The following is a 22,970-nucleotide window of genomic DNA, read 5'->3' as shown; positions in this document are numbered from 1 at the left end:
CAAGCAGCAGGAATGACAATTTCAAACATAATGCAGAACAGAGAAGAGAGCGACAGTTCAAAATATACAGAACACAACATGGAAATGAAACCCGCACGTTGGGGTCACCAATATAGTGGAAGCTGACGAGCTTTTTCGACAAGTCTGTCTTCACATTTGGGAATAAGCTTTCTTCGTTGTTAGATTTTCACCCATGATTTTATAGTTCCATGTTTTAGTGTAAAAAGTAATGTTTATTGGATGGCCGTGAACTAAGTAGTGTTTAAAACTGTACATAAGGCAATGAGGATGAGGCAATATATTTGTGCGTGTTCAAGTTGCAAGTTGTACTGCTGCTTGTACTGCTCTCCCTTCTGTAGAAGATGGAATGACAAATAAACCAAAATGTATCTGCACTTTATTAAACATTTTCATATTACATCTGTATGTCGGTTAGACTATACATAGGTTCAATCTCGTAATCTCTATAAAAAGAGTCGAAACCGAATAGTTATGTTTATTCGTAGTTTTAGAAAATTTACAATCGATTTCCATCACATTTTATGGTACTGTTTTCAAGATTGTCATATTCGTATGTTACTTGATTTGATTCAGGCACTCATTGAGAGCAAGGAGCAACCAAACTAAGGCTCATTGTTGTCCTCTCCATCTGACTGGGTGGTCGACTCTAGGCCCTGGGCCAGGCGCTCGGCCACACGCTGCATTAGCTCCTCCATGCTCATCTCGATCTTGACGCAGGTGTGACGGGCGGGGTCATAGCGCTGCTCCTGGCCGCACTGGACCCGCTCGCAGATTAGGCTGAGGCTGAACCACCTGCTCACGTCCTTGTAGCCGGCCCGGCACTCGCACTCGTTGTGCGCCACGCAGTGGCTGTGCTCCGGACAGCCGCCCTGGCAGATGGGGCGGCAGATGAGCTGGTGCTGCTTGTTCGGGTGGTGGGAGTGCTCGTAACCACGCATGCAGTGACACTTGTTGGGCTCCACGCAGTAGCTGTAGGCGGGGCAGGCCTCCAGGCAGATGGGCTCGCAGAAGCCAAACAAAATGGCGCGATACCCGGGGCAGCACACCTGCACGTTGTCCCAGCGGATCCGCTCCTCGTAGACCACGTACTGCTCCGCGTGCGACTCCGCGCTGGCGTTGGCGGGCATGCGTGTCCTGGTCACCGGCACCTGGTACTTGACGCTGATGTTCTTCTGGCAATGCCCGTTGGTGATGGTCAGAGCCAATACCTGCAGCTGCTCTTCCGCCAGCAGCAGCATCAGCCCCAGGCCGAGGGTCAGCAGTTGGACCAGCATCTTTTTGGGCGTGGAAGATTGTACGCATGTACGGTACGTCGCTCCGAGTGCACTAAACGCAGCCAGTCTTTCCGATTAAAGTGAAGTCCGCTGAGCCGATGCAGTTGCTGCCGCTGTGCATCACGCTCTTCGGGTCTGCCTATATGTAGGCTTCTGTCGTACGATAACTGACTGTCGGTCTCTTATTATTATTCATATTATTTTCGCAGCCCTTATCGGCAGCGTTCAGTACCATGGAGTCGCGCCACAGCATTGGAAATGTACCGATACGGCCGTTGTAGAGTGGAGACCTTTCCAATTCGATCGAATCTTTTCGAAGCCGAGCGTGCGGAGAGTAAGGTCTTGAGGTTGTTGAGGAACTCATTTCGAAATGATCGGACCAACATTTTTCATTTCATTCTGTCACACTTTTTTTATGAACTCGATTTATCACAACTTTTCCTTTCTTTTCCCAATATTCTTTTTGTAACATTTTTCCAAGATGGTTAAAGTTTTTATACTCTATCCGAGGATATTGCGATCTTGATTATAGCTGTTTGGAGCTGCCAAAATGGTACAAATAACTGATTTGAAAAAGTAGTAGTTCAAAGAACCCTCTGAAAATAAGAAAAATATAAAAACCCTATCCATAAAATAAAAAAAAACCCCCTAATTCATTAAATATTTATTTAATTTCCCCCTAAAAAAAGTTTTCAATTTTGTTGAAAATAAAATTTCATAAAATATATAATTGATGCAATATGCAATAAAATAGAAAGAATCAGTAATTCAAGACCTAAAGTGTCAAAGCAAACGTTAGAACTGAATGATGTGTATAATAATTCTAAGTTGATATAAGGCTCGGATTCGAAGAAATAAAATCAGTTTTAATCTTTAATAAAAGGTTTTCCATTTTATCCATCAGGAAGGGGACATTTGTACAAATGTGCCATTCAACTCAAGTCGTGTTTAGCTAAAGTTGAGTGTTGTTAGTGATAATATTTCAAAGTTTTACTGGTCTTTTATAAGATAAGCGTGTGACAATCTATACGGGGACTATTATCTGAGTCATCGTAATAACCTAAATAAAGCCAACTGAGCAATTATGTTTGACTGTCCCTATCCACCGAGTCACATTGTTCCACAGGGATATTCTCATCGATATCCTATCATCGTGAATCAAAATCGAATGTGGAAACATTCTTCTTTGATTTTTCAATAAACATTTATCAGGTTTCAGATTATTCCAAGCTATTAGTTAATATATAGATTTAAGATAATGCTGGGATGAAGATGATTTCTCGAAAGCCTAAACATTTTTTGTATTATTGCTGGAAGGAATGTGATCAACCGAAGAGCATCCTTTATCAATATCCCAGCGCCTTATTCATCCCTTCCACTGGTTCGCCGCTCTTCAACCTTTCCACCTTTAAAGCTACATTCATACATAAATACTCCTCTGTGCGCTAACATGTGTTGTGTATGTTACAGCTATCTGCATAAATACAGACACAGATGTTCAAATGCTGGCTGTGACGGATACTCGGGAGGGTATTGTAGTATCGTCGTATAGTCGTATCGTTGTATGTACGCGAAGAGCGGGGGCTTTGCATATGAGTCGCCGAGTGCGTTTGTGTGCTCGATATATACAAATAAACATAAGCAGTGAGCAGGCGAGCAGGAATGATTAGCAGAGGCTGGCAGAAAAACGTAGAGTCATCGACATAGGCAGCGGCAGAAGCAGAAGCAGAGGCAGCGGAGTGTGTGTGTGTGTATATGTGGAGACGGGTGGAGTGTGCGACGGATGTTAATGTTACCCCATGAAAGCTAAAAACGGTAACAGACGACGCGACTGCGACGTTCTCACAAATTTGTACGTACATATGTTTGTATGTACAAACGTTCGTACGTACGAGTATGTAACATGTAGACATCTACATCTACAGATGTACATATGTAATCTTGTCTGTAATGAGCAATAACAGAAAAAAGGCAGTGACGCTGGCAGAGCGAAAGCCAAAACCAGAAATGGTATGAAAATGAAATGTAATAGGCAGCAGCAGCAGCAGCAGCACCAACGTCAACAGCGGAGGCCAGAGGGAAACGATATTTAAATATGTACAGGTACAAGCAACACACATACCATATGTACATATTTACAAACATAGATACGTACGTTTCTCTTGCGTGCATGAAAACATATGTAACCGTAAGTATGCTGTCTGACGACTCGTTCATACACGTAAATGCATACATACATGCATAAGTATGGTTGTATGAAAATAGCATGTGCATGATGATGATGACGTACCAACAACAACAGCAACAACTTAATTTTTTGTGACTATCAACAGCATTCGGGCGGCGTTTAGTGATTTACCTACACTGGCCGCCAATAAAGTTGGGAAGGTTTCACAGGCGAGGTCAAGAATGTGGTTATGTACGAAGAAGATTGCGTAGGGTAATTCTCCTAATTCATGAACGTACACTTGGTCTCACAAAAAGTTAGGCAGCCCGCGTACTGGTTTTACAGGCGAGGTCAGAAAAAAAGGTCATGTCGACAGAGATTTCTTATAAAATTTAAGGCTATACTATACGTGCATACATTGTTTTTCATCCCTTCTTAAATACTTCGTTAAATATATTCAAAGAAATGCACTCCGTTTTGTTTACTTGATCTAGGGATTATCAGTTACGAGTCTGAAATCAAAAATCAAATGACGGGACCAATCAGAGACCCATTTAAACTAATCTCTCACGTCGTGGAAGTTTTATTTTGATTCGGCGACTGTTGTTTTCCATTGTCTTAAAATCATACCCATATCCCGTATTATCGTGAAAAAGTCTGCTAGCAATGAGACGACGTTTGGAAATATTGGGGTAGTCCTGGTCATGTTATCGTGACGAGGCACAATTCACGGACAATCGCATCCATTTAATCTGGAAATGTTTCCAGAATTTTCCACTGATCAGCGGTGGCAGCAGAGAAAATTGCAGCATCATTGAAAACAAGCACTGTCAGACGTGTGAAGAACGAGAGGGGCAATCCACTATCGTGGTACGTGCGTGGCCAAAAGCTGATAAGTGAGTGCGACAAGGACTATGGAAAGCTGTCACCGATGACAGCGACAGTAATGACAATCACGAGTGCTGCACAGATGCAACAGTCGAGTCAAACGAACCGATTAAGTTATGAAAATGATCAGCTTCACTGACGCTGTGCCGACGTCAGAATTGGAAAAAGGGGGACAATTTGCCTTGTATTTTTCCGTCAGTCTCCCTCCCCGTCCTGTGATTACAATAGCCTACATATAGTGTACACCCGACAATTGGGTAAATAGTGAGTTGGTCAAAGTGAAGTAAAACTGGTTTTTTTTTTTTTTTAGCTATGTTCACATTTGCTGAAGTTCCATCTGAAGCATACTTAAACAAAAACCGTGTACAGCATAACTCTTTCGAATATTTTGTCACCTGCACAACTGAATTTCAGTACGCTCCGTTCTCTTACCCTTGTAATAAAGTAGGTATTAAACAGCTTTAAATTCAGGTTATTATTGTACTAGTAATTGGTATTTATGCGGCCAACAACTGGTCACAGAGACTGAGAGAAGAGCACACGTTCTTATCCGCTGATTCTGAGAGAACCACAAGTTAGGCTAACATATGCACCGACATTCATTCCCCTCTGACCATGCTAGTGTTGATGTACATACGAGTATGCTGTGTGAGTGTGTAGAAATGAGTTTGAATGAGTTGCTGCAAGTGTTTCGTTTTGAATGAACGGGTGTATCGGGAGGGAGAACTGCATGAACATACATATGTACATATGTATGTACTTGTATGTAAGTACGGTTGTATGTCGCTTGTTTGTCGATATGTACGTACACGTGTTATTTGATTTTCGTTTCGCTTTTTATGTCCGTCTCTATCTCTGTCGGTGGTGTCTCTGCTGTGCTATTGGCGTTGTTGTTGGTACATGAATATAAAATGTTGTTTATCTGTCCCCGCCACCCCACATCTCCCCCTTTCGATTGGAACATTGCTTCGTGCCCGCCCCGCCTCTGCTGCCTCTTTTAGTAGTTTTCTGTGAGCGAGAGTGCGAGTGTGTGTGCGTGTGTGGGTTTTGTATCGTTTTTGTATGTCGTGTGTGTATGTTTCCTTATTGTTGTGTGTACTTGTTTGTTGGCTCTGCTTTCCCTCTGCCACTGCCTCTGCCACTGCCACCGCCACTGCTTCTGCCGCTGCCTGGTTGTCTGGCTCACTTCTCACTTGTTCGCATGAACTTTTTGCTTTGGCTCTGTGCTGACGCCTGCTAATCAATGCTGAGCGCCGGGTTATTTCGCTATATCTATATGTACACAAACAAATCTACAAAAGTCACCGACGACATGCACATGCTCATGCTCTTTTGTTGCTCACTCCCCCACCCCCTTCTCGAACAATCAGTGAGAACACACATTAGGTCATGCATACACACACAAGTTGTGGTGCGTGTAAATATGTACAAAACATATTGTTACACATGCCGAAACCGATGTACCCTGTCTGGTGTGGCAGCAGTGTGGGTATGCATATTAGGATTCTTATGACCACAGCCCAACATATGGCAAATCGCATTAAATACGTATCAGACTCTGCTAGTGCGTGTCAATTGGGTTTATCATGTGAACATGTACAGTGGAAAACCAAAGTTTAAACAAAGACACTCATTTGACTACCGAGCATAGAAGCATCATGAAAATATTGATGTAAGGATCTGATGACTCGTATAATGGGTAGCAGGTTGGTTCATATGTTTCTTGCATTGTTATTATGGCATAGACACTTGGAACGAATTGGTATAGTATTTATTCCGTTATTATACAGGATAAATTGTGTCCCACTCACACTTGACACCACTTGAGGTCTTTTGATCTCAGCCCTTTCAGTAAGGTGTCGTATTTAGACTTCAGTCGTCCACTGTAATTGCATGACGTGTGCTTTCTTAGTGGCCGACCATTTATTGAGAGCCCCAACAATGTAGGTCTTTAGGGTGGACCTTTATATTTCTTGTGGTGTGAATGAGCCGTGTTCAGTTGCTTTGAAATTATACTGGTGGGCAATACATCCACACAATTGGTCTTTGCTATGTAATAATAATTCCCTCCAGTATCAAAAAATTGTCATATATACCATGTGAATAATAAACTTATATTTTAAGAACCACCCTAACCTTATTCGATGCAGGTTCAATGTCCATTTTATTGTTAGCTTTATTGCTAGTTCGCATTTGAGGTGAGCTCTTCTTTTCCACGTGCCTATGTGTTCCACATGTATTTCGAATTTTTATATGTTTTCTTTACGCTACCCGATATAATTCTCATGTACCGTTACACTTGTCGCACTCACACTCGCCCGAGCAGCAGAACATACAACAACTTAAAGTATATGTACATACGTGCAGATATACGTATGTATATATTATGTGTAGCTACATAGTTACATATGTATTTATAGTTGAGGAAGTGAGAAAAAAAAGAAAGCTCAATATTGCAACTATTTGTGTTGTAGTTTTGATGCAATAAAAGCCCCATTCCACTCGGAACCGCACGCCGTACACCCGTCGACCCATAGACAAGGTTTACACTTGTTACCGATTCATGAGCTGCTGTTCTTTGGTAAATAATTTCATAATAATGTTGTTGTTGCGCGCATAACAAAAGATAAGCTGCAAAATACAAATTGCAACAATTACAATTGGGTTAATAATATATCGTTTTATCGCTTATCAGAAGGCGGTCCCCAACATATGAGTATGTAAGCTCCCCACTGCGCCCCAGCCCAGCTCGCTCGAAAGCAACACACAAACGCAGTTCTCACTGCTGCACGCACACGCACAAATACACTCACACACACACACACACACAGTGTGGCGAGAGGCAGGAACGCTTTTGACATTTTGCAATAAAATAAATTAAACAATAAATTATAAATTTGTACAAAAAATGACTGTTGGAGGACCAGGCGCACAGCAAGGCGCAGCCGAATGAAAACGAACAAACGTACGGCCGGCAGCAGCTGAGACGCTGACGGCGACTGAGACTGCGACTGCTACTGCTACTGCGATTTGTTGCTGGCCTGTGTGAAAGTTTTTTTCTCTGTCCTCTCTCTCTGTGCTCCGCCTATTTCCAATTCTCTTTATGCGACGCCGAAGTGCGTGCCCATGTGTGCGGGCTCCGGCCCCCGCGCCTAATCCGTCCGACTTCGAGTGAGTGACCAACTGGGAAGCCCGGTTCGGCTAAGGTGGGGGTAAAACCCTCATGTACGATGTTTTATGAGCTACAAAGAGCACACATGTCCCGATATGCGCTACCTGGAAGGTATCCCGGCTGCATGGGGTTTATCTGTATATGGGCGGGAATGTCCACTGCCATTCGATCGATTCGATTTCCCAGCTGCTTGTCTAAGGTCAGTTTCGGATTAAATTAAAGAACTTACTATTAAGAATGCAGCAATTGATTGTAATTATTTTGAAGAAGACACCAGACTATGCTTGGAGTCTGAATACAAAAGTAGATTAAATATACTTAATAGTATTATTATATTTCTTAATTAAACTCTCCTGGACCACGTCGGTAATAAACATTTTCCAGATATGGACATACATATGTATACATATGTACATTTAAATACATATTTATACCACCAATTATTTGAATAGGTGCCAATCTTATGACCTCAGATCAAGGCAATAAATTGAATTGGTTTGTTGTTGCTCTGAAAAGATAATATTCAAGTTACGTACATATTATTTGTCTTGGCAAAATGATACTTTTTTTTAATTTAATTGAGAAATTCTATCACTTTTAAAGTTTGATATTATTGTTATTATATTATTCTTGAAGTGAAAAACGGAGTATTTTCGTTATAAAAGGGGTTGTAAAGATACATATTTAATGTTATCTTAATATATGAATTGAAATGAATAATACAAAATAATGATTAAATTAAAAAATATCCTTGACTGGGGTTCTATTATGTTTGAAAGTCTTTAATGAATCAAGCCATTTTTGTTTAACCTATGACACTTATAATCTGCAACAGAATTTGGGTCGCAATACTACATTTTAGGCTTATCTGCCAGGACAAACCGGAGCAAACATGTGTCTAAGGGTCAGTCAATGAAATCGAAGAACATACCAGATCAAAGACCGAGCTGTTGACTAATCGTCGGCTTGGCTTCTCGAGAGATTACTGGAGCCGGTAACCTATTTATCGCCCTTGTTCGCCCGATGTTCGAAACCACAACGTCATTGCCTGCTAAGCGATCCGAACCGATGCTGGGCAGTCTTATCAACGTCATGGACCGATGCTTTAAATAGCGGCCGCTCTAAGAGCCCGGAGTTTATTTGACGAGCACGCCTTCAGGATGAACGACATAGACTTGGAGCGGAGAAACCTTAAGCCTGCCACCAGCTACACCAGTACCTCGCTTCATGGGGCTGTCAAGCTGTGTCTGGATGTGGGTAGGACCGGTGCCTTGTCCCAGCTGCCGCCACAGACCATACCCCGACGCTTCCAGGATGTGTGCCAGCAGTACGCGGAGCATCCAGCCCTTGTCTGGGAGACGCCCGGAACGGGAGGGAACGGGTGGACCACCTTGACCTATGCCGATTATCAGCGGAGAGTGGAACAGGCTGCTCTGATGCTGATTAATGTCGGATTGGAGGAACGCAGCTCGCTTGGCGTCTTGGCTTTCAATTGCCCCGAGTGGTTCTTTGCCGAGCTGGGAGCCCTGCGAGCTGGTGCCGTTGTGGCTGGTATCTATCCCAGCAACTCGGCGGAGGCAGTGCGTCATGTGCTGGCCACCAGCGAGGCCACGGTCTGTGTTGTGGATGATTCCCAGCAGATGGCCAAGCTGAGAGCCATCAAGGACACACTGCCACGCCTGAAGACAGTCATTCAACTGCACGGACCTTATGAAGCCTTCGTTGACAAAGAGGAGGGCTACTACAGCTGGAAGCAGCTTGAGGAGAAGACTTACTCAAACGATCTAAAGAAGGAGCTACTAGAAAGAGAGAGTCGGGTGTATGCCAACGAATGCGCCATGCTGATCTTCACCTCCGGGACTGTGGGTCTGCCCAAGGCGGTGATGCTCACCCACGACAGCATTGTCTTCAATGCGAAGTCCGCATCTGCCAGCATGAAGGACGTACAGGATGGCGAGGAGCGCATGGTCAGCTTTCTACCCCTCAGTCACATCGCTGCCCAAATATTCGATGTCTTCCTTGGCCTAGAACACGGAGGTTGTGTGACATTTGCCGACAAGGATGCGCTCAAGGGAACTCTGGTGCGAACGTTCCAGAAGGCCAAGCCGACGCGTATTTTCGGTGTGCCGCGGGTCTTCGAAAAGTTCCAGGAACGTCTGGTGGCCGCAGAGGCCAAGGCCAAGCCCTACTCGAGACTGCTGCTGTCCAAGGCCCGTGCGGCGGTGGCTGAATACCAATTGGCAGTGATGGCAGGGTGAGTTTTGGAACTTCGATTAGAAGTGGATCCGAAGGGTTACTAACTTTCGCCATTTTGCAGAGAGAAGCCTTCGATCTACGCCATTACCAAATACTGGTTAGCCTCACGCATGATCCGACCCATTCGGCAGATGATGGGCTTGGATCACTGCCGATGCTTTTTGACTGGCGGGGCCCCCACCTCCGATGAGATGAAGAACTTCTTCCTGGGCCTGGACATAGCGCTGGGCGAGTGCTACGGAATGTCAGAGAGTGGCGGAGCCATCACCCTGAACACGGAGATCTCGAATCTTTTCAGCTCAGGTCAGCCGATTGCTGGGGTGGCGGTGAAGGTCCAAGAGCCCGATGCTAGTGGGAAGGGGGAGATTATCATGCGGGGACGCAGCAACTTCATGGGCTACCTGGGCCAGCCGGAGAAGACCAAGGAAACCATCAATGCGGACGGTTGGCTGCTCTCTGGTGATCTCGGCTACTTCGATCAGCACGGCAATTTGGTGATCTCTGGCCGACTCAAGGAACTGATCATCACGGCTGGCGGCGAGAACATTCCGCCCGTGCACATCGAAGAGCTGATTAAGAAGGAGCTGCCATGCGTAAGTAATGCCCTGCTGGTCGGCGACCATCGCAAGTATCTCACAGTTCTGCTGTCGCTGAAAACGAAATCCGATCCCACGACGGGCATCCCGCTGGACGACCTGCGGGAGGAGACTATCGAGTGGCTGCAAGAAGTGGGCCTCAATCAGACCCGTCTTTCTGAGCTTCTGAGCATTCCTGCCGACCTGCAATTGCCCAACGACACGGCTGCCATGTCGGCGGCTCTGCAGATAACGGCGGAGCCAAAGCTCCTGGAGGCCATCGAGGCGGGCATCAAGCGGGCAAACAAGAATTCCATTTCGAATGCCCAACGGGTGCAGAAGTTCGCCTTCATGCCGCACGAGTTCTCCCTGGCCACCGGCGAGCTGGGACCCACACTCAAGATTAGGCGCAACATAGTCCATGCCAAGTACGCCCAGATCATTGAGCGTTTGTATAACTGAATGTTCGCTTTTAAGACGATTTCGTAGTTTAGGTTTATATATATTAATGAACTTTGGCACATGTAGTTGTGTGACTGTGTCTTCTAGACACTGATATTTATATTATATATTGGCTTGATTGAATTGAAGTTGTTGCTACGGCCTGTGGACTATGATCTCTCGCGATCATGTCTGATGGGCTGCGATTCCATTTTGCTGATGTACTGAAGTATAGAAGCGGTTAAGTGTGGGCTCGAAAAGAGATCCGGTATATCAACTGACCACTTCATTGATGGCCTTCAGTTTCCGTTTGCTCTGCTCCTTGCGATCCACAAAGCGCCTAAGCCAACGCAGACAGGCAAAGGTGATTGCTATGGCCACCAGCATCCAAATGATCACCGATCGCGAGTCAAAGCGGTCTGTGGGAATCTTGGGCCATGTCAGTGGCGGTGGCGCTGGATTTAGCTCGTCAAACGATTTCTATTCACCCAAAGAAATTTTTTATAGATGTGATCTACTTATGGGATCTCGATTGGACTTACCCACACTGAACTTTGCTATGGATGACCTCGCCGATACTCAGGAGTACAATCGAACGGTTGCGTGCGTCCTCGATACAGTCTATGCCCTGAACCTTAGTCAAGTCCTCGCTCCAATCGCTCAAGAGGCTCCAGTTCCGAGCAAAGTTGAGGGAAGGAGGAGCTCTAAGTAGCAAATTCTTCACCAACCAGGCACAACTCCAGTGGTTATCCGCCAGATTGATGTGCCCAAAATGAAGCAGACTGTTCAAATTGACCGTTTGAAGGCGATTCGAGCTGAGATCCACAATCAGGGACAGACGATTTAGGGCTGGCGGCAGTCTTTGCAAGAAAGAGGCTTCGATAAGAGCATTTCCGTCCAGTTTTAGATGCCGCAAATGCGTCTGATATTGCATCAGCTTGGGCGATATATCTCTGATTCGATTGTGGGAAAGAATTATCTCCTCCAGTTGGGTGTTGGCATGGAACAAACTTTCCGATACGGATGTCAGTTGATTAAAGCTGGCGTCGACTTGGAGCAGACTGGCAAGCGACTCCAGACTGCCATCCTCGATATGGGAGAGATTATTGTGGCTGATGTTGAGTCGCTGTGGATGGAGGATCAGCATAAAGGATGTACAAGATGTTTACAATCGGACAGAGGCTCAGAGGTAATAACAAGTTTTACAACTTTTGTATTGGAACAAAGAACAATCTGTAGTCTATTTTATTGACCGTTCATAACCACTCACCTCTAAGGAATCCAATCCCACTAAGCTTTCCTTCGTTAGTTCAGTAAAATTGTTGCGACTCAAGTCCAGGTCTGGAGCTCAATGTTTGTCACAAATCCCTGCGGCTCCAGCTTCTTCAGTAGGTTGTTCGCTAGATTCAGATGAACCAACCGAGCAAGACCGCTTTGGGTGAGGAATTGAAGACAGTTTAATAAATTCCCGTCCAGACGGAGACTTCGTAGATGTGTATTGCTCTCAAAGGCGCCTGGATCCACGCCTTCGATCAGATTATGTTGAAGCGTCAGAAGAGAAAGACGATGCAGGCCGTGAAACTGGCTGCCATCGATGAGCATCATTCGATTTCCATTGAGCTGGAGATGCTTCAAGTGCGAGAGGCCATAGAAGGTGTCATCTGCGATCTGATTGATCTGATTGGAGGCCAAGTCGAGCATCTGCAGTTGGGGGTAGAGCACGAAGCTGTGGGCGGCCAGGCTGGACAGCCTATTGTGACTGAGATCCAGGGATACAAGTGCTTCCAAGGGATCGCTGGACCACGATCTCAGTTTGCTCAGGCTGTTGTGGGCGAACGAGAGGGACTGCAGCCGGGGCAGACCATGTAGGGAGAAGTCCTCCAAGCTACTCAGACCACTATGTTGCAGCTCCAGGTGCAGGAGGTTGCCGAATCGCATGAAGAAAGCGTTCTCAAGGTGCGGCAGGCTGCAGTTGCTGAGAGTCAGTGATGTCAGGAGCTCCATTCCCCGGATCATCGTCACCTCTGTTTTGTTGCAATTACTCATTTGCAGGCAGCTGACCCTGGAGCCGCTGTAAAGCAGCATCCAGAGCCAGAATAATATTTGGTACACCGCGTGGCACATTTCGCTGGAGACTAACCCAATGGCTCGGCGCTTCTGTAACTACAGGGCCTTATCTCATTGCAGCTGCTTGTGGAGCCAGTTGACAACCCGTCAAGATAGTGAATCTGTTGATCAACTACCCGACGTTTGTCCGAAGACAATATTTACTCCGCTTCCAGTAAAAAAAAAAAACATACATGCCCACCGTTTCAAGATTTCGCCAAATGCATCAGGTCGGAAAATGTGGGGTATGGCAATGAATTCTAAAGAACTTCTGGGGAAACTCCGATTGTATAGAGCAATGTAATATCTAGGTTCTAAGATAAGGATCCAGGTAAAAAAAAAGAGTTTTACTACATAAAAGATATCATGTTTTTGTCATATCATAGTTTTCGTAGCTCCTAACTCTTCGTATAGCACACTCATATAATGCTTTAGAAGTAAAATTGTGTAGACTTAATTAGATCAATACTATCCTTTACTTCAATTACAGCTTATTAAGGTAAATTATTTTTATAAATACTCCAATGTATGTATTGGAAAGTAATTTTTGCGAAATTGAATATATGTATTTTACTCTAATACATAAATGTGGTAAGACATACTTGTCTTTGAAACGTATGTGTATTGCATGTACGAGTATTCTTTGCAATGACACCTGCATTTATTATTAAACAAATCAACAACATTTACAAACCAAATATAAATACTCAAAATTAATTCAGACGCATAGTGCTTCCTACAGACCTATGAATATTTCAATTAAAATATGCAATTTCCACAATTGAAATCTCCTCCACTGCCAACCCCCAGGCCCACTCTTGTCTCTGTTTCTGTTTCTTCTCTTTCGGTCTCTTTCATTCCGTCCTGTCCTATGTCGGTTTGGTTTATTTGTATATTTGCTTTTCACCTGCATTTCAACTTTTACTTTATCCTATTTGCCTGCGGATTTTGACGGCATTACGAGAATGTCTGTGTGGCAGCACCAGTAGCAGCTTAGAGCTGTCCAAGAGAGAGAGAGAGAGAGAGAAATAGCAAGAGATTTAAAGAGTGAGAGGGCTATAGAGGAAAAGCCGCAACAAGCAATGCACTTAACCAATGGATAGGACAGAGGCATCCACACAAAGCCCGGACAGAACCACCAAAACTACCTGGCAAGTAAAACGATTATGACTGTACAAATTTGCCCGTTGCCACAATTGTTGTTATGTACCATATTAATTTGAGTTTTGAGCCTCGGCCAAAATTGTTGTTGCTGTGGCACGAGCTACAAATTGAAATTGAAGTGTGGCAAGTACTGGATCCAGGGCAGCGAACCCAAAGGCTTACCATTGGCACATACTTGTTACTGCACTAGCGCTGCTATCGGATAATGCTTGCATTGTGGTAGACCCGATGAGCCCGAACCAACCGTCGACGATTGCAACAAAAGAGTGGGAACATATCGATAGGTGCTGGTTGCCGTATATGACTGGGAGTCACGCAATTGCGACATGCTCACACGCACATTTTTGCATCATTTTTGGATTCTTTGGATTGTTCGCCTCTTCTTTCTGCTCTACAATTTTGCATATTTGTTGGTTTATACGTTGGACGGTGCAACTGGACTGCCTTGCATGTTACTAGAATTGCTTACTGTTACACTTGCACAAAAATTGATCCAAGCAATTATTCAAAATAGATTATTCATATTCATTAGGAAATATTCGAGCTATAAAGAAATATTACAAAGCTTGTTGTGTTTTTCCCAAAAGCTTGCAACAATAAGACGGAAGCAGCTCCACCCTTATCTGTAATATATTTCACATACTTATATGTACATAAATATGTGCATTTCAAGTGAATGTTTAGTGGAAATCCTTATGGTATTCACACAGCCCGAGTATTATTTTTTATATTTTCATCAATTCATCTGATCAGCAATTCAAAAATGTTTAATATCATATGGAGATAATTTGCAAGCGTGCGGGCTTTTATTTGTTTAATCGAACCTTAAATTGTATTTATATTTCTTCAATCTATAACGATGTGGTATTCAATAGAATAATAAAATATCAAGCTCTGATTAGGGGCCAAACCAAAATATTAATATATCTCTTTCATCTTTTATAGTTAACTTAACACTCTTAAGTCTTAAGACTTTTACACATGATTTGACTGCTCCGAAAGCTTCAGAACTGTTGATCACAATTGGTATCTATTGCATAATTTTATTCGTACTTTTTCATCATACTGAATATAGGTTACTGTGTTGATTAGGTGATGAAAAGGCAATAATTAAATATTAAAATAGTACCTCAGTCCTCCAACGCTGATAACAGCTTTAAAAACTAATATGGTATTTTTCTTTGGTTGATTTTTAATACGAATGACCAGCTTCAGCAAAGGTTTCCGTTGCACACTTTCGAGCTGTAAGTTATATTGATTAATTGATAGCCCTGTGACACCTTCACTAGCAGACCGATTAAAATGTTCCCTCTCCTTTGTAGTGGAAGCTTAATTCGATTTCCATGGGCAAATGCGCTTTTCAACTGCCACTGCAACGACTGCAATTGAGTTGAACTTTGGCTGGCGCGCCCCCGCGGCCGGACCCAGCCACTGTGCTAAAATGACAAATTTAATATGTACTTCTTGTCTGCACTGCCGCTTGCTTGTTTGCCTTCCCGACGCTTTAGCTGCGCTCCAGTTTCCTTTGGCCAATAGACAAAAAAGCTGAAATTACGAAGACTTGGCCCAATGCCAGCGGAGCCGTAGTCGTCGAGGAAGGCAGAACAGAACATAACAGCCAACATATTTGCCAGAAGCACTGCAGATGGTCTGGAGGAATAGTTGGGAAAAGCAAAACTGTTTTTATTTGCAAAAATAAGTCTGGGACGGTACTCTCGGCTCCATTTCAGGGACTCCAACTCCTTCCATCTTTGTGTGTGTGCCTGGTATTAAAATATTTTTGTACACATTTCAGCTGCCAAAATTATTTCAATTTAGTTCCGCAAAATAAATTTTCCTCCATATTTTTGCGCTAGTCTTTTTTGGAGCTTCTCTGATTTGCTTCGTTTTTATGCTGGAGCTCACCCATTTGGCTCGCGTAATGAACAGAAAGTGCCATATGATTTACTTATACGATATGAGTGATAGTTACGCGAAATGAAGTTGCCGGATTGCCGGAGATTTGGCTCAAGTCGGATGCAGCACATGATAAATGGAATATATCATCTAACAGTAGTTCAACGTGAACTTGAAGTGCAATTTGAGAGGAAACTATGGCAGGTACAGGGGCTGGGGCTGGGGTTGGGCTGATTGATATAGAGCATCGCTCAAGTTAAAGAAAAATTCGCTTACGTTTATTTTTGCACTTAAAGGAAGGCATACGTTTTACAGGTTTAAAGAAACTGTTTCGAGGAGATACATACATACTATTATTTTACAGTTATTAAGTACCTTTCTTTTCGCTCTAATTATTTTGGCCATTTCACATTAATTTCCCTAGAAATCAGCTTCATTTGAAACTCCTCGCCTTCTTTGCTATCACTATAAATATTTCAATAGGAGCATTGTCCGTCCTCTATACGGTTTATTCTTGTTCCAGCCCTCATCCGGCATGAATGGACCTTGGCCCGTGGATCCCCCTTCACAGCTCCTTCTGCGCTACCCTTGGCTCATTGTAATTGCAATTCTGACCGGTGGCGAAGTCCAAACAACGGCCAGAAAAATACTCGTAGAGGCTAAGCTCGCTTCGTGACTGTTTGTTGCCGAATCCCTGCCCTTTCAATTTTAATAGAATTTTTACTTTATTTGCTGGAACAACAATTGCACTGCAACACAATGCGAATTTCTCAATCTATTTTTCCTCTTTTTTAAGCCAAAACAAAACTAAAGAAGACAAGAAACCAAGTAGGAATGCTTTTTTTTTGGGCCCGAATCGTAAGATACTCTTGCAGATCTATTGGTTCAAAAACGTAATGGTCTGTAAACTAAGGTCTGCAAGGGTATGAAAAAGTGACAGAAGAGCAAAAGTTCTAAAGTTTTCATTACAGGAAACACAGGACTGCATTTAGCTTGGGTTTCCTTTTTCGTCTTTGATGTTGCAACCATTTCTTCTGCACATGTGTGCGTGTGTATCTATGTATTTATTTATTTTGTGTGCAGCTAAAATTTTGGCATGCGAACAATAAACGAGGGAAACGACACGGACACGAATGCGGATGCGGATGCGGATACGGACAAGGACAGGACCTGAAATAGCTCTGCCACGGACTGACTTTCAGGAAAATTCCGCTTTATATGTACAGCCTGCTTGCTGGTCGGCTGACGCTTTTCCGCCCTCATGCTTTTCCGTATTTAATTTCATTTTCCCTTCGCTTCCCGGACCACTCCCACTCCCAGTCCCAGTTCTTCGTCCAGCCATAGGTCCAGTTCTAGTTTCAGTCTCAGTCCCAGTCGTAGGTCTAGTCCCAGGGCCAGTCGAACATATTCCATCGGTGGTGTGGGAAGCCAGGCTTCAATTTGGTTTTTGTTTGCAGTTTTCCGTTTTTGTGTTGGCTTTTAGTGCAGCACAACTCTCGTAATTTCTGTGCATTTTTTAGTGGGCTTACTGGGAGTGGGAGCAGGGGGCGGGCGTAGGCGTTGTTGTTTTAATTGCTGCTGACAACGAAACTTTCAACAAATCAGAGTCATGTCTGTCTGCATTTGCAGCCCCCTGTGGCTGCGCCAACTGCTGAAAGCGAATTGCAAAAAGGATGATAGCAAAATGATTGAATAATCGACGTAATTTTCTGGGGATTTGTGGTGTGGGGCTTAACAAAAACCAGAAACCAAATAAAATGAAAATAAAGTGAGTGAAAAGTTTTGCATGTGCATCATTTCCATTCCAAATGAAGTTACGATTAAAAGCTCTAAATGAATTTTGAGAGATGCTCGAATCACGTGGAATTTAATAATTTATTAAGGGCTATAATAAAAGGTTGAAAATGGTTTCTAAAATTTTCGAATCAGTAAGAAACTCACGCTTAAGAGTTTGAGTAGTGAATAGTTTATCATCTAGCAATAGATTTAATCTTTCGTGCGTTTGGAATTGAATAGAAAGTTTCGATAAAGAAAGATGCATAGATATCATATGTAGGTCCAGAAATCTATAATGTATATCTGGTACACTTTTAGCTTTATTCTAGCTACTCGTTTGGGCAAATTAATATCCATTGGCTGGTCTTTTCATTGTATTTCCTCATCATTGTATTTTCATATTTTGAATATTAATATTTTATAGGGCAGTAAATTACTTCTGCCCCTCAAAACACACCGTTCAGCCATGACAGAAAACTTCCTTCCATGACGACCGTTCGTTCAGCAATTAACCCAACACAGACGCCAACGGGGAATGCTTCCTAGTGTGGCATTGCAGATGGATGGAGATGCAAATTTGTTGACAGTCGTTTGCAAAGGCAATCCGTACCGTACCGAAACAAACCGAGTGGTATCTGAGCTCATGGTTGCAACAGCGACAACTGGCTGCTGCAGTGCCTCCGGGCTGCCGCAGTCAACCCTCTTTCGCATCAAAATGGCTGACTGCACACACATTTCCGGGAGAGAGCTCCGTGTTGCATGCCAATAAATCATAACGCTCCAGCTGCAGACTGCAGGCCAAAATACATACATACCTACATATATATCACAACGAGTCAAATTGCTATAGTCGAGGGTTCCGAATGTAGGATACCCCTAAGAGTCTGTATTTTTTATAGTGAAAATTATCTGCAAAGAATATTTCACAATAAATTTCTACTTGGAAAAAATCCACTTTATGGTGAGAATACGAGTAGTTATTCGATTTTCACTTTGTCCGGCAGTTAAATAGGTAACGGACCTACAAATAACTTCAACGATTAGACCCATACAAGTGTATACACCATGAATCAGCACAACGATATATGTATATGCTTCTTGCTCTTATAATTGTCAATAAGTGCAGATCATGCTGAAGAACACAGTATACCCTTGACATCCACGAGTACCAGGTGTAAATGGATGAAATATAAGGACAAAGGAGCAGAGCTGCAGAGCTGCAGAGGGACTCGAGAGTGTTCGTAGCGGTAATGGTGCAATCGGCCATGTTATTATTATTGCAGTTGTTGCATTTGTTGCACCTTTTGCAGTTGCAGTTGCTGGTGTTGTTGTTGTTGTTGTTGTTGTTGCCATTATTCTTATTGTCCGCCATTGGCACGATTGAGTCCTTTTCGTTTGGCCGCTATGTTGTTGGCGGCTGGAAAAGTTGACTTGTCATAAAAATTGAAATTCTTATCAACTCGTTCGTGCGTCCGACATTCAAGGATTATTGCATTAAAGCAACCAGAACGCCTCAGACAGAGCAGTGCCCGGGTATGGGTAAACGAGAGTCGGAGCGAGTGAGAAGGACCTTTCCGAGCGTAATGGAAAATTCGCGTAAAGGTGCCATGTCCCTGCGAGTAGTTGCAGTTGGTCAAACTTCCGCTGACCAGTGCGCCTGCCATTGCCTTCCTTTGAAGCCATCGAAGGGAATAAAATTCCGATAAAGTGTTTGTCCTTGTTGGGCCTGGTTCTGCCAGACTGCTTCGGTCTTCTCCCCATCGCCTGATAAGCCCATATCAACGTGCCCTGAATTAAAATGGCAGCCTCGGCCATCGCGGGTCCAATAGCATAAGTCCCTTCAGTCGCATATCATTTATCATATTTACTCGATTCGCTATGAGTAATGTGAACCCTACCTCGAATCGAAATGCCAAATGAGCTCAGCCCCGACCGTCAAGTGCGAGTGCAATTTCGGCAGCCATGTTCTCGTATGTTTGCCACACGGATTTAATTTTCATTCCATTTTCTCGGAGTCGAGGAATGTGTATTGCAATGGCACGACTGTCTTCTAAGGTATCGACAAAAAATAGAACATTCGTGGCTTCCATGCAGGAATATGCAGTGCAGATAACTTCAAAAATCACATTTTTCTTGATTTACTCGTGTACTAAAATTCTTTCTCACTTGATCAGTTACAATCTGATATTGTTGAGTTGAAATTACAAACACCCGAAACAGCCGCTAGAATAAGCTCACAGCGTCAGGGATTTGCTGCTCATGAAAGAGTATCTTTTCTTTAGAGAATTGACCAAATTTATTTATGAAGCCAATTTGGAATTTTGAATCAAAACACAGGAAAGAAATTTGATTACCCGGAACTGGGTGCCATCGGAAGTCGTCTGGATGAGCAACCTTTTGTCGATCCTACTTTCTGGTGCAGCCTTCTGTTGGTTCCTTTTGAAGGGTACCTTCTGTTATTTAAATACTTTGTAAAACGCATGTACACAACCACACTAGACTTCTCTTGTCAACTTTATTGTATAAATAACACAACATCGATAAACCTTCCTAATGTACATTGTAAAACACACCTTGCAAGCCCTCCGCAACTACATATAACAAAACATCGATCGCAACAGTTACATCAACCAATTAATCAGTTAATCTCACTACAACAATAAAATAATGCAACACTAACCATTCTTGCCCCGAGCCCTGCAATTATCTGGGCATTCCAGCTTCATCGTCTTGCGACCACTCAATTCGCTCCAAAAGCGGTCAAATATAAAAAAAGAAAACAAAATAATTATGTTATGTAGAAATGTTTAGAAATCTATGCCAGAAACTAAGGAAAGGTCACCCAAGTTGTCACAGTCATCCAAATCATCGTCACTCGAATTATTTATGGCATACAGCATTTTTATACCCGATACTCAAAATGAGTATTGGGGTATATTAGATTTGTAGTGAAAATGGATGTGTGTAACGTCCAGAAGGAATCGTTTCCGACCCCACAAAGTATATATATTCTTGATTAGCATCAATAGCCGAGTGGATTGAGCCCTGTCTGTCTGTCCGTCCGTCCGTCTGTCCGTCTTTCCGTCCCTATTAGCGCCTAGTGCTCAAAGACTATAGAAGCTAGAGCAACGATGTTGTGGATCCAGATTTCTGTGATATGTCACTGCTACAAGAATATTTCAAAACTTCGCCCCGCCCACTTCCGCCCCCACAAAGAACGAAAATCTGTGGCATCCACAATTTTAAAGATACGAGAAAACCAAAAACGCAGATTCGTAGAGAATGACCATATCTTTTAGACTGCAGAATCTGAATTGGATCGTATTATTATTATAGCCAGCATCAAGAAAACAATTTAATTTTTTCTCGCCCTGTCTCTCTCTAACACACACGTAGCATAGCGCTGCTAGAGTAAAACATTACACTAGATCTCAGAGACTATAAAAGCAAGAACAAATTAGTATCACACTCAAATATATCGACGAGACGAGTTGTTTCAAAATTCGCCACATTCGTGCAAAGACAAAATCTATATTCAAAATCTCAGAGACTATTAACGATAGATAACAAATTGATATCCGCACTTTAGTTCACTATAAAAAGTATATTAAAATTTGCCACCATTCGACAAAGACAAAATCTGTTGCATCACAATATTGCACATTCGAGAAAACTAAAAACGCAGAATCATACATAATAACATATCTATCAGATGCTGAATCCGATCAGATCGATCATTTTATAGCCAAAAGGAACAAATCAATTTGCAGTGGCTAAGCAGCGCCCGACGTCACGCTCAGACTGATTTTCTGTCTCTCTCGCACACACTCTTTGTCGTGTCGTTTAATATTAGCGGCGTCTGCCGGAGGAGAACCATACTGACTTAGTATCGGGTATAACTGTAGAGTTGCGGTCTCCGCAGCAACTCACAACGTTCCCACTCGTTTAGTTTGATTAGCTGTTTCTCATTACTGACTCTGGCCTGTTAGACGCGGTTGACAAACCGCTCGTAGAGTCTCAGACGCGTCAGTATTCATATAACTCTCTTTGTACAAATTCTGGTTTCTCTGATCTTGGTTGTCACAAGCTCATTAGCTCATCTAGCTCATTGATGAGGTTGGAGGTCAAATGATTATCTTTAATGGATTGCGAAGTGATTGAATGGATTGAATTTTCCACAGTGTTTTACCAAACTTCTTTGTGGTGGAATAAATGAAAAAGCCTCTCAAGTTTAATTAGTCTTTATATATATCTGTAATTATAGCTTGTATTTCCTCGCAATCTTTATCCTTTTTCTTATTATGCGATGGTCTCTTACACGTAAGCTTTGAGATTGAACAGCACAATGCATCAATCTTCTTTTTGAGCTTATTTGTCTTTGCCCTATCACAGAGTGGGCATTCCAAACGCGACTGGCTAAACTACCGAATAAACCCAGTCCCGAGAAGATCGCAAAAATGGTCGTCTCGAATAGTAATGTAAATATTGTGCGTTTCTGCACAGGAAACTTTTTTGTCAACTCGGTGGTGCTGTCAGCGTCTGATTCCAGCTCTGGGTGCAGCCGAACACCATAGACCTTCTCGTAGTTGTTGTAAGCCATGATTTTTTCATCCAGCTGGAGGAATGGCAGCTCGGCAGCCTCCTTGAGACTCAGGTAGCTTTCCTTAGCCTCTAAAATGCTGGAATCTTCAAGCTCCTCCATCGACCTTTTGATCTTTTTTGTCACAACATCGTTTAGATTCGTGAGAAACTCTAAGCCCCACACTGGATCGGAGCTGGACGGGACTGGAAGTCCTTGAAAAACTAGTAGGATTGCTGGTAGAACCGCCACTAGATTCCACATGGCGACGGAGATCTTTTGGGGGCTTCTTACTTGCTGGCACTCGTGAATAGAAATGATTGATGGCTGTGTCTGATAGGCATTTAAATATTTAATACAGTGTTCAAGGTCAGAGTTTAATGTTTGATTAGTTGCAGAATATCTTTAATGAGTTGTGCAATGTTTTCAACTTGGATTTCAAATTGATTATTCACAGTTTTCCTTCCTGTAAAGCAAAGGTGGTCAACGTCATAGCTCTCATCAATCTTATAATTCATATTCAGGCTTGACTCGAGATGCACAAACGCATGATGAAAAAGAAAATAAACGAGAATTGCAGAGAGCAATTACATGTCGTGTGCAGGATTTCGCTTATAAGGGTTGTAATACCCTATACTCAAAAGGAGTATAGGGG

General features: G+C 43.1%; 4 protein-coding genes across 4 annotated transcripts; 1 reads left to right on the top strand and 3 right to left on the bottom strand.

Annotated features, from left to right (window-relative positions):
• Positions 1-375: 375 nt before the first annotated feature.
• LOC108162220 lies at positions 376-1,414 on the bottom strand. Its single transcript, XM_017296840.2, has one exon. The coding sequence runs from the start codon at positions 1,293-1,295 to the stop codon at positions 624-626; it is 672 nt and encodes a 223-aa protein (XP_017152329.1). The 5' UTR covers positions 1,296-1,414; the 3' UTR covers positions 376-623.
• A 7,236-nt stretch (positions 1,415-8,650) lies between these two features.
• Positions 8,651-10,938, top strand: LOC108162214 (long-chain-fatty-acid--CoA ligase heimdall). The gene is made up of 2 exons (XM_017296832.2): positions 8,651-9,776; positions 9,840-10,938. The coding sequence occupies exons 1-2, from the start codon at positions 8,683-8,685 to the stop codon at positions 10,813-10,815; spliced, it is 2,070 nt and encodes a 689-aa protein (XP_017152321.2). The 5' UTR covers positions 8,651-8,682; the 3' UTR covers positions 10,816-10,938.
• Positions 10,835-12,942, bottom strand: LOC108162217 (insulin-like growth factor-binding protein complex acid labile subunit). Its single transcript, XM_033393311.1, is given in 5 exon segments — positions 10,835-11,018; positions 11,077-11,275; positions 11,337-11,920; positions 12,065-12,138; positions 12,141-12,942. Coding segments are annotated over 5 exon segments (1,689 nt in total). The 5' UTR covers positions 12,919-12,942; the 3' UTR covers positions 10,835-10,964.
• Positions 12,943-21,961: 9,019 nt separating this feature from the next.
• Positions 21,962-22,644, bottom strand: LOC108162219. Its single transcript, XM_017296839.2, has one exon. The coding sequence runs from the start codon at positions 22,577-22,579 to the stop codon at positions 21,995-21,997; it is 585 nt and encodes a 194-aa protein (XP_017152328.2). The 5' UTR covers positions 22,580-22,644; the 3' UTR covers positions 21,962-21,994.
• Positions 22,645-22,970: the final 326 nt, after the last annotated feature.

The sequence above is a fragment of the Drosophila miranda genome, chromosome 4 (genome assembly GCF_003369915.1).
Source record: "Drosophila miranda strain MSH22 chromosome 4, D.miranda_PacBio2.1, whole genome shotgun sequence".
Taxonomy (NCBI): Eukaryota; Metazoa; Arthropoda; class Insecta; order Diptera; family Drosophilidae; genus Drosophila; species Drosophila miranda.
This window is presented reverse-complemented; position numbering and strand designations above follow the sequence as displayed.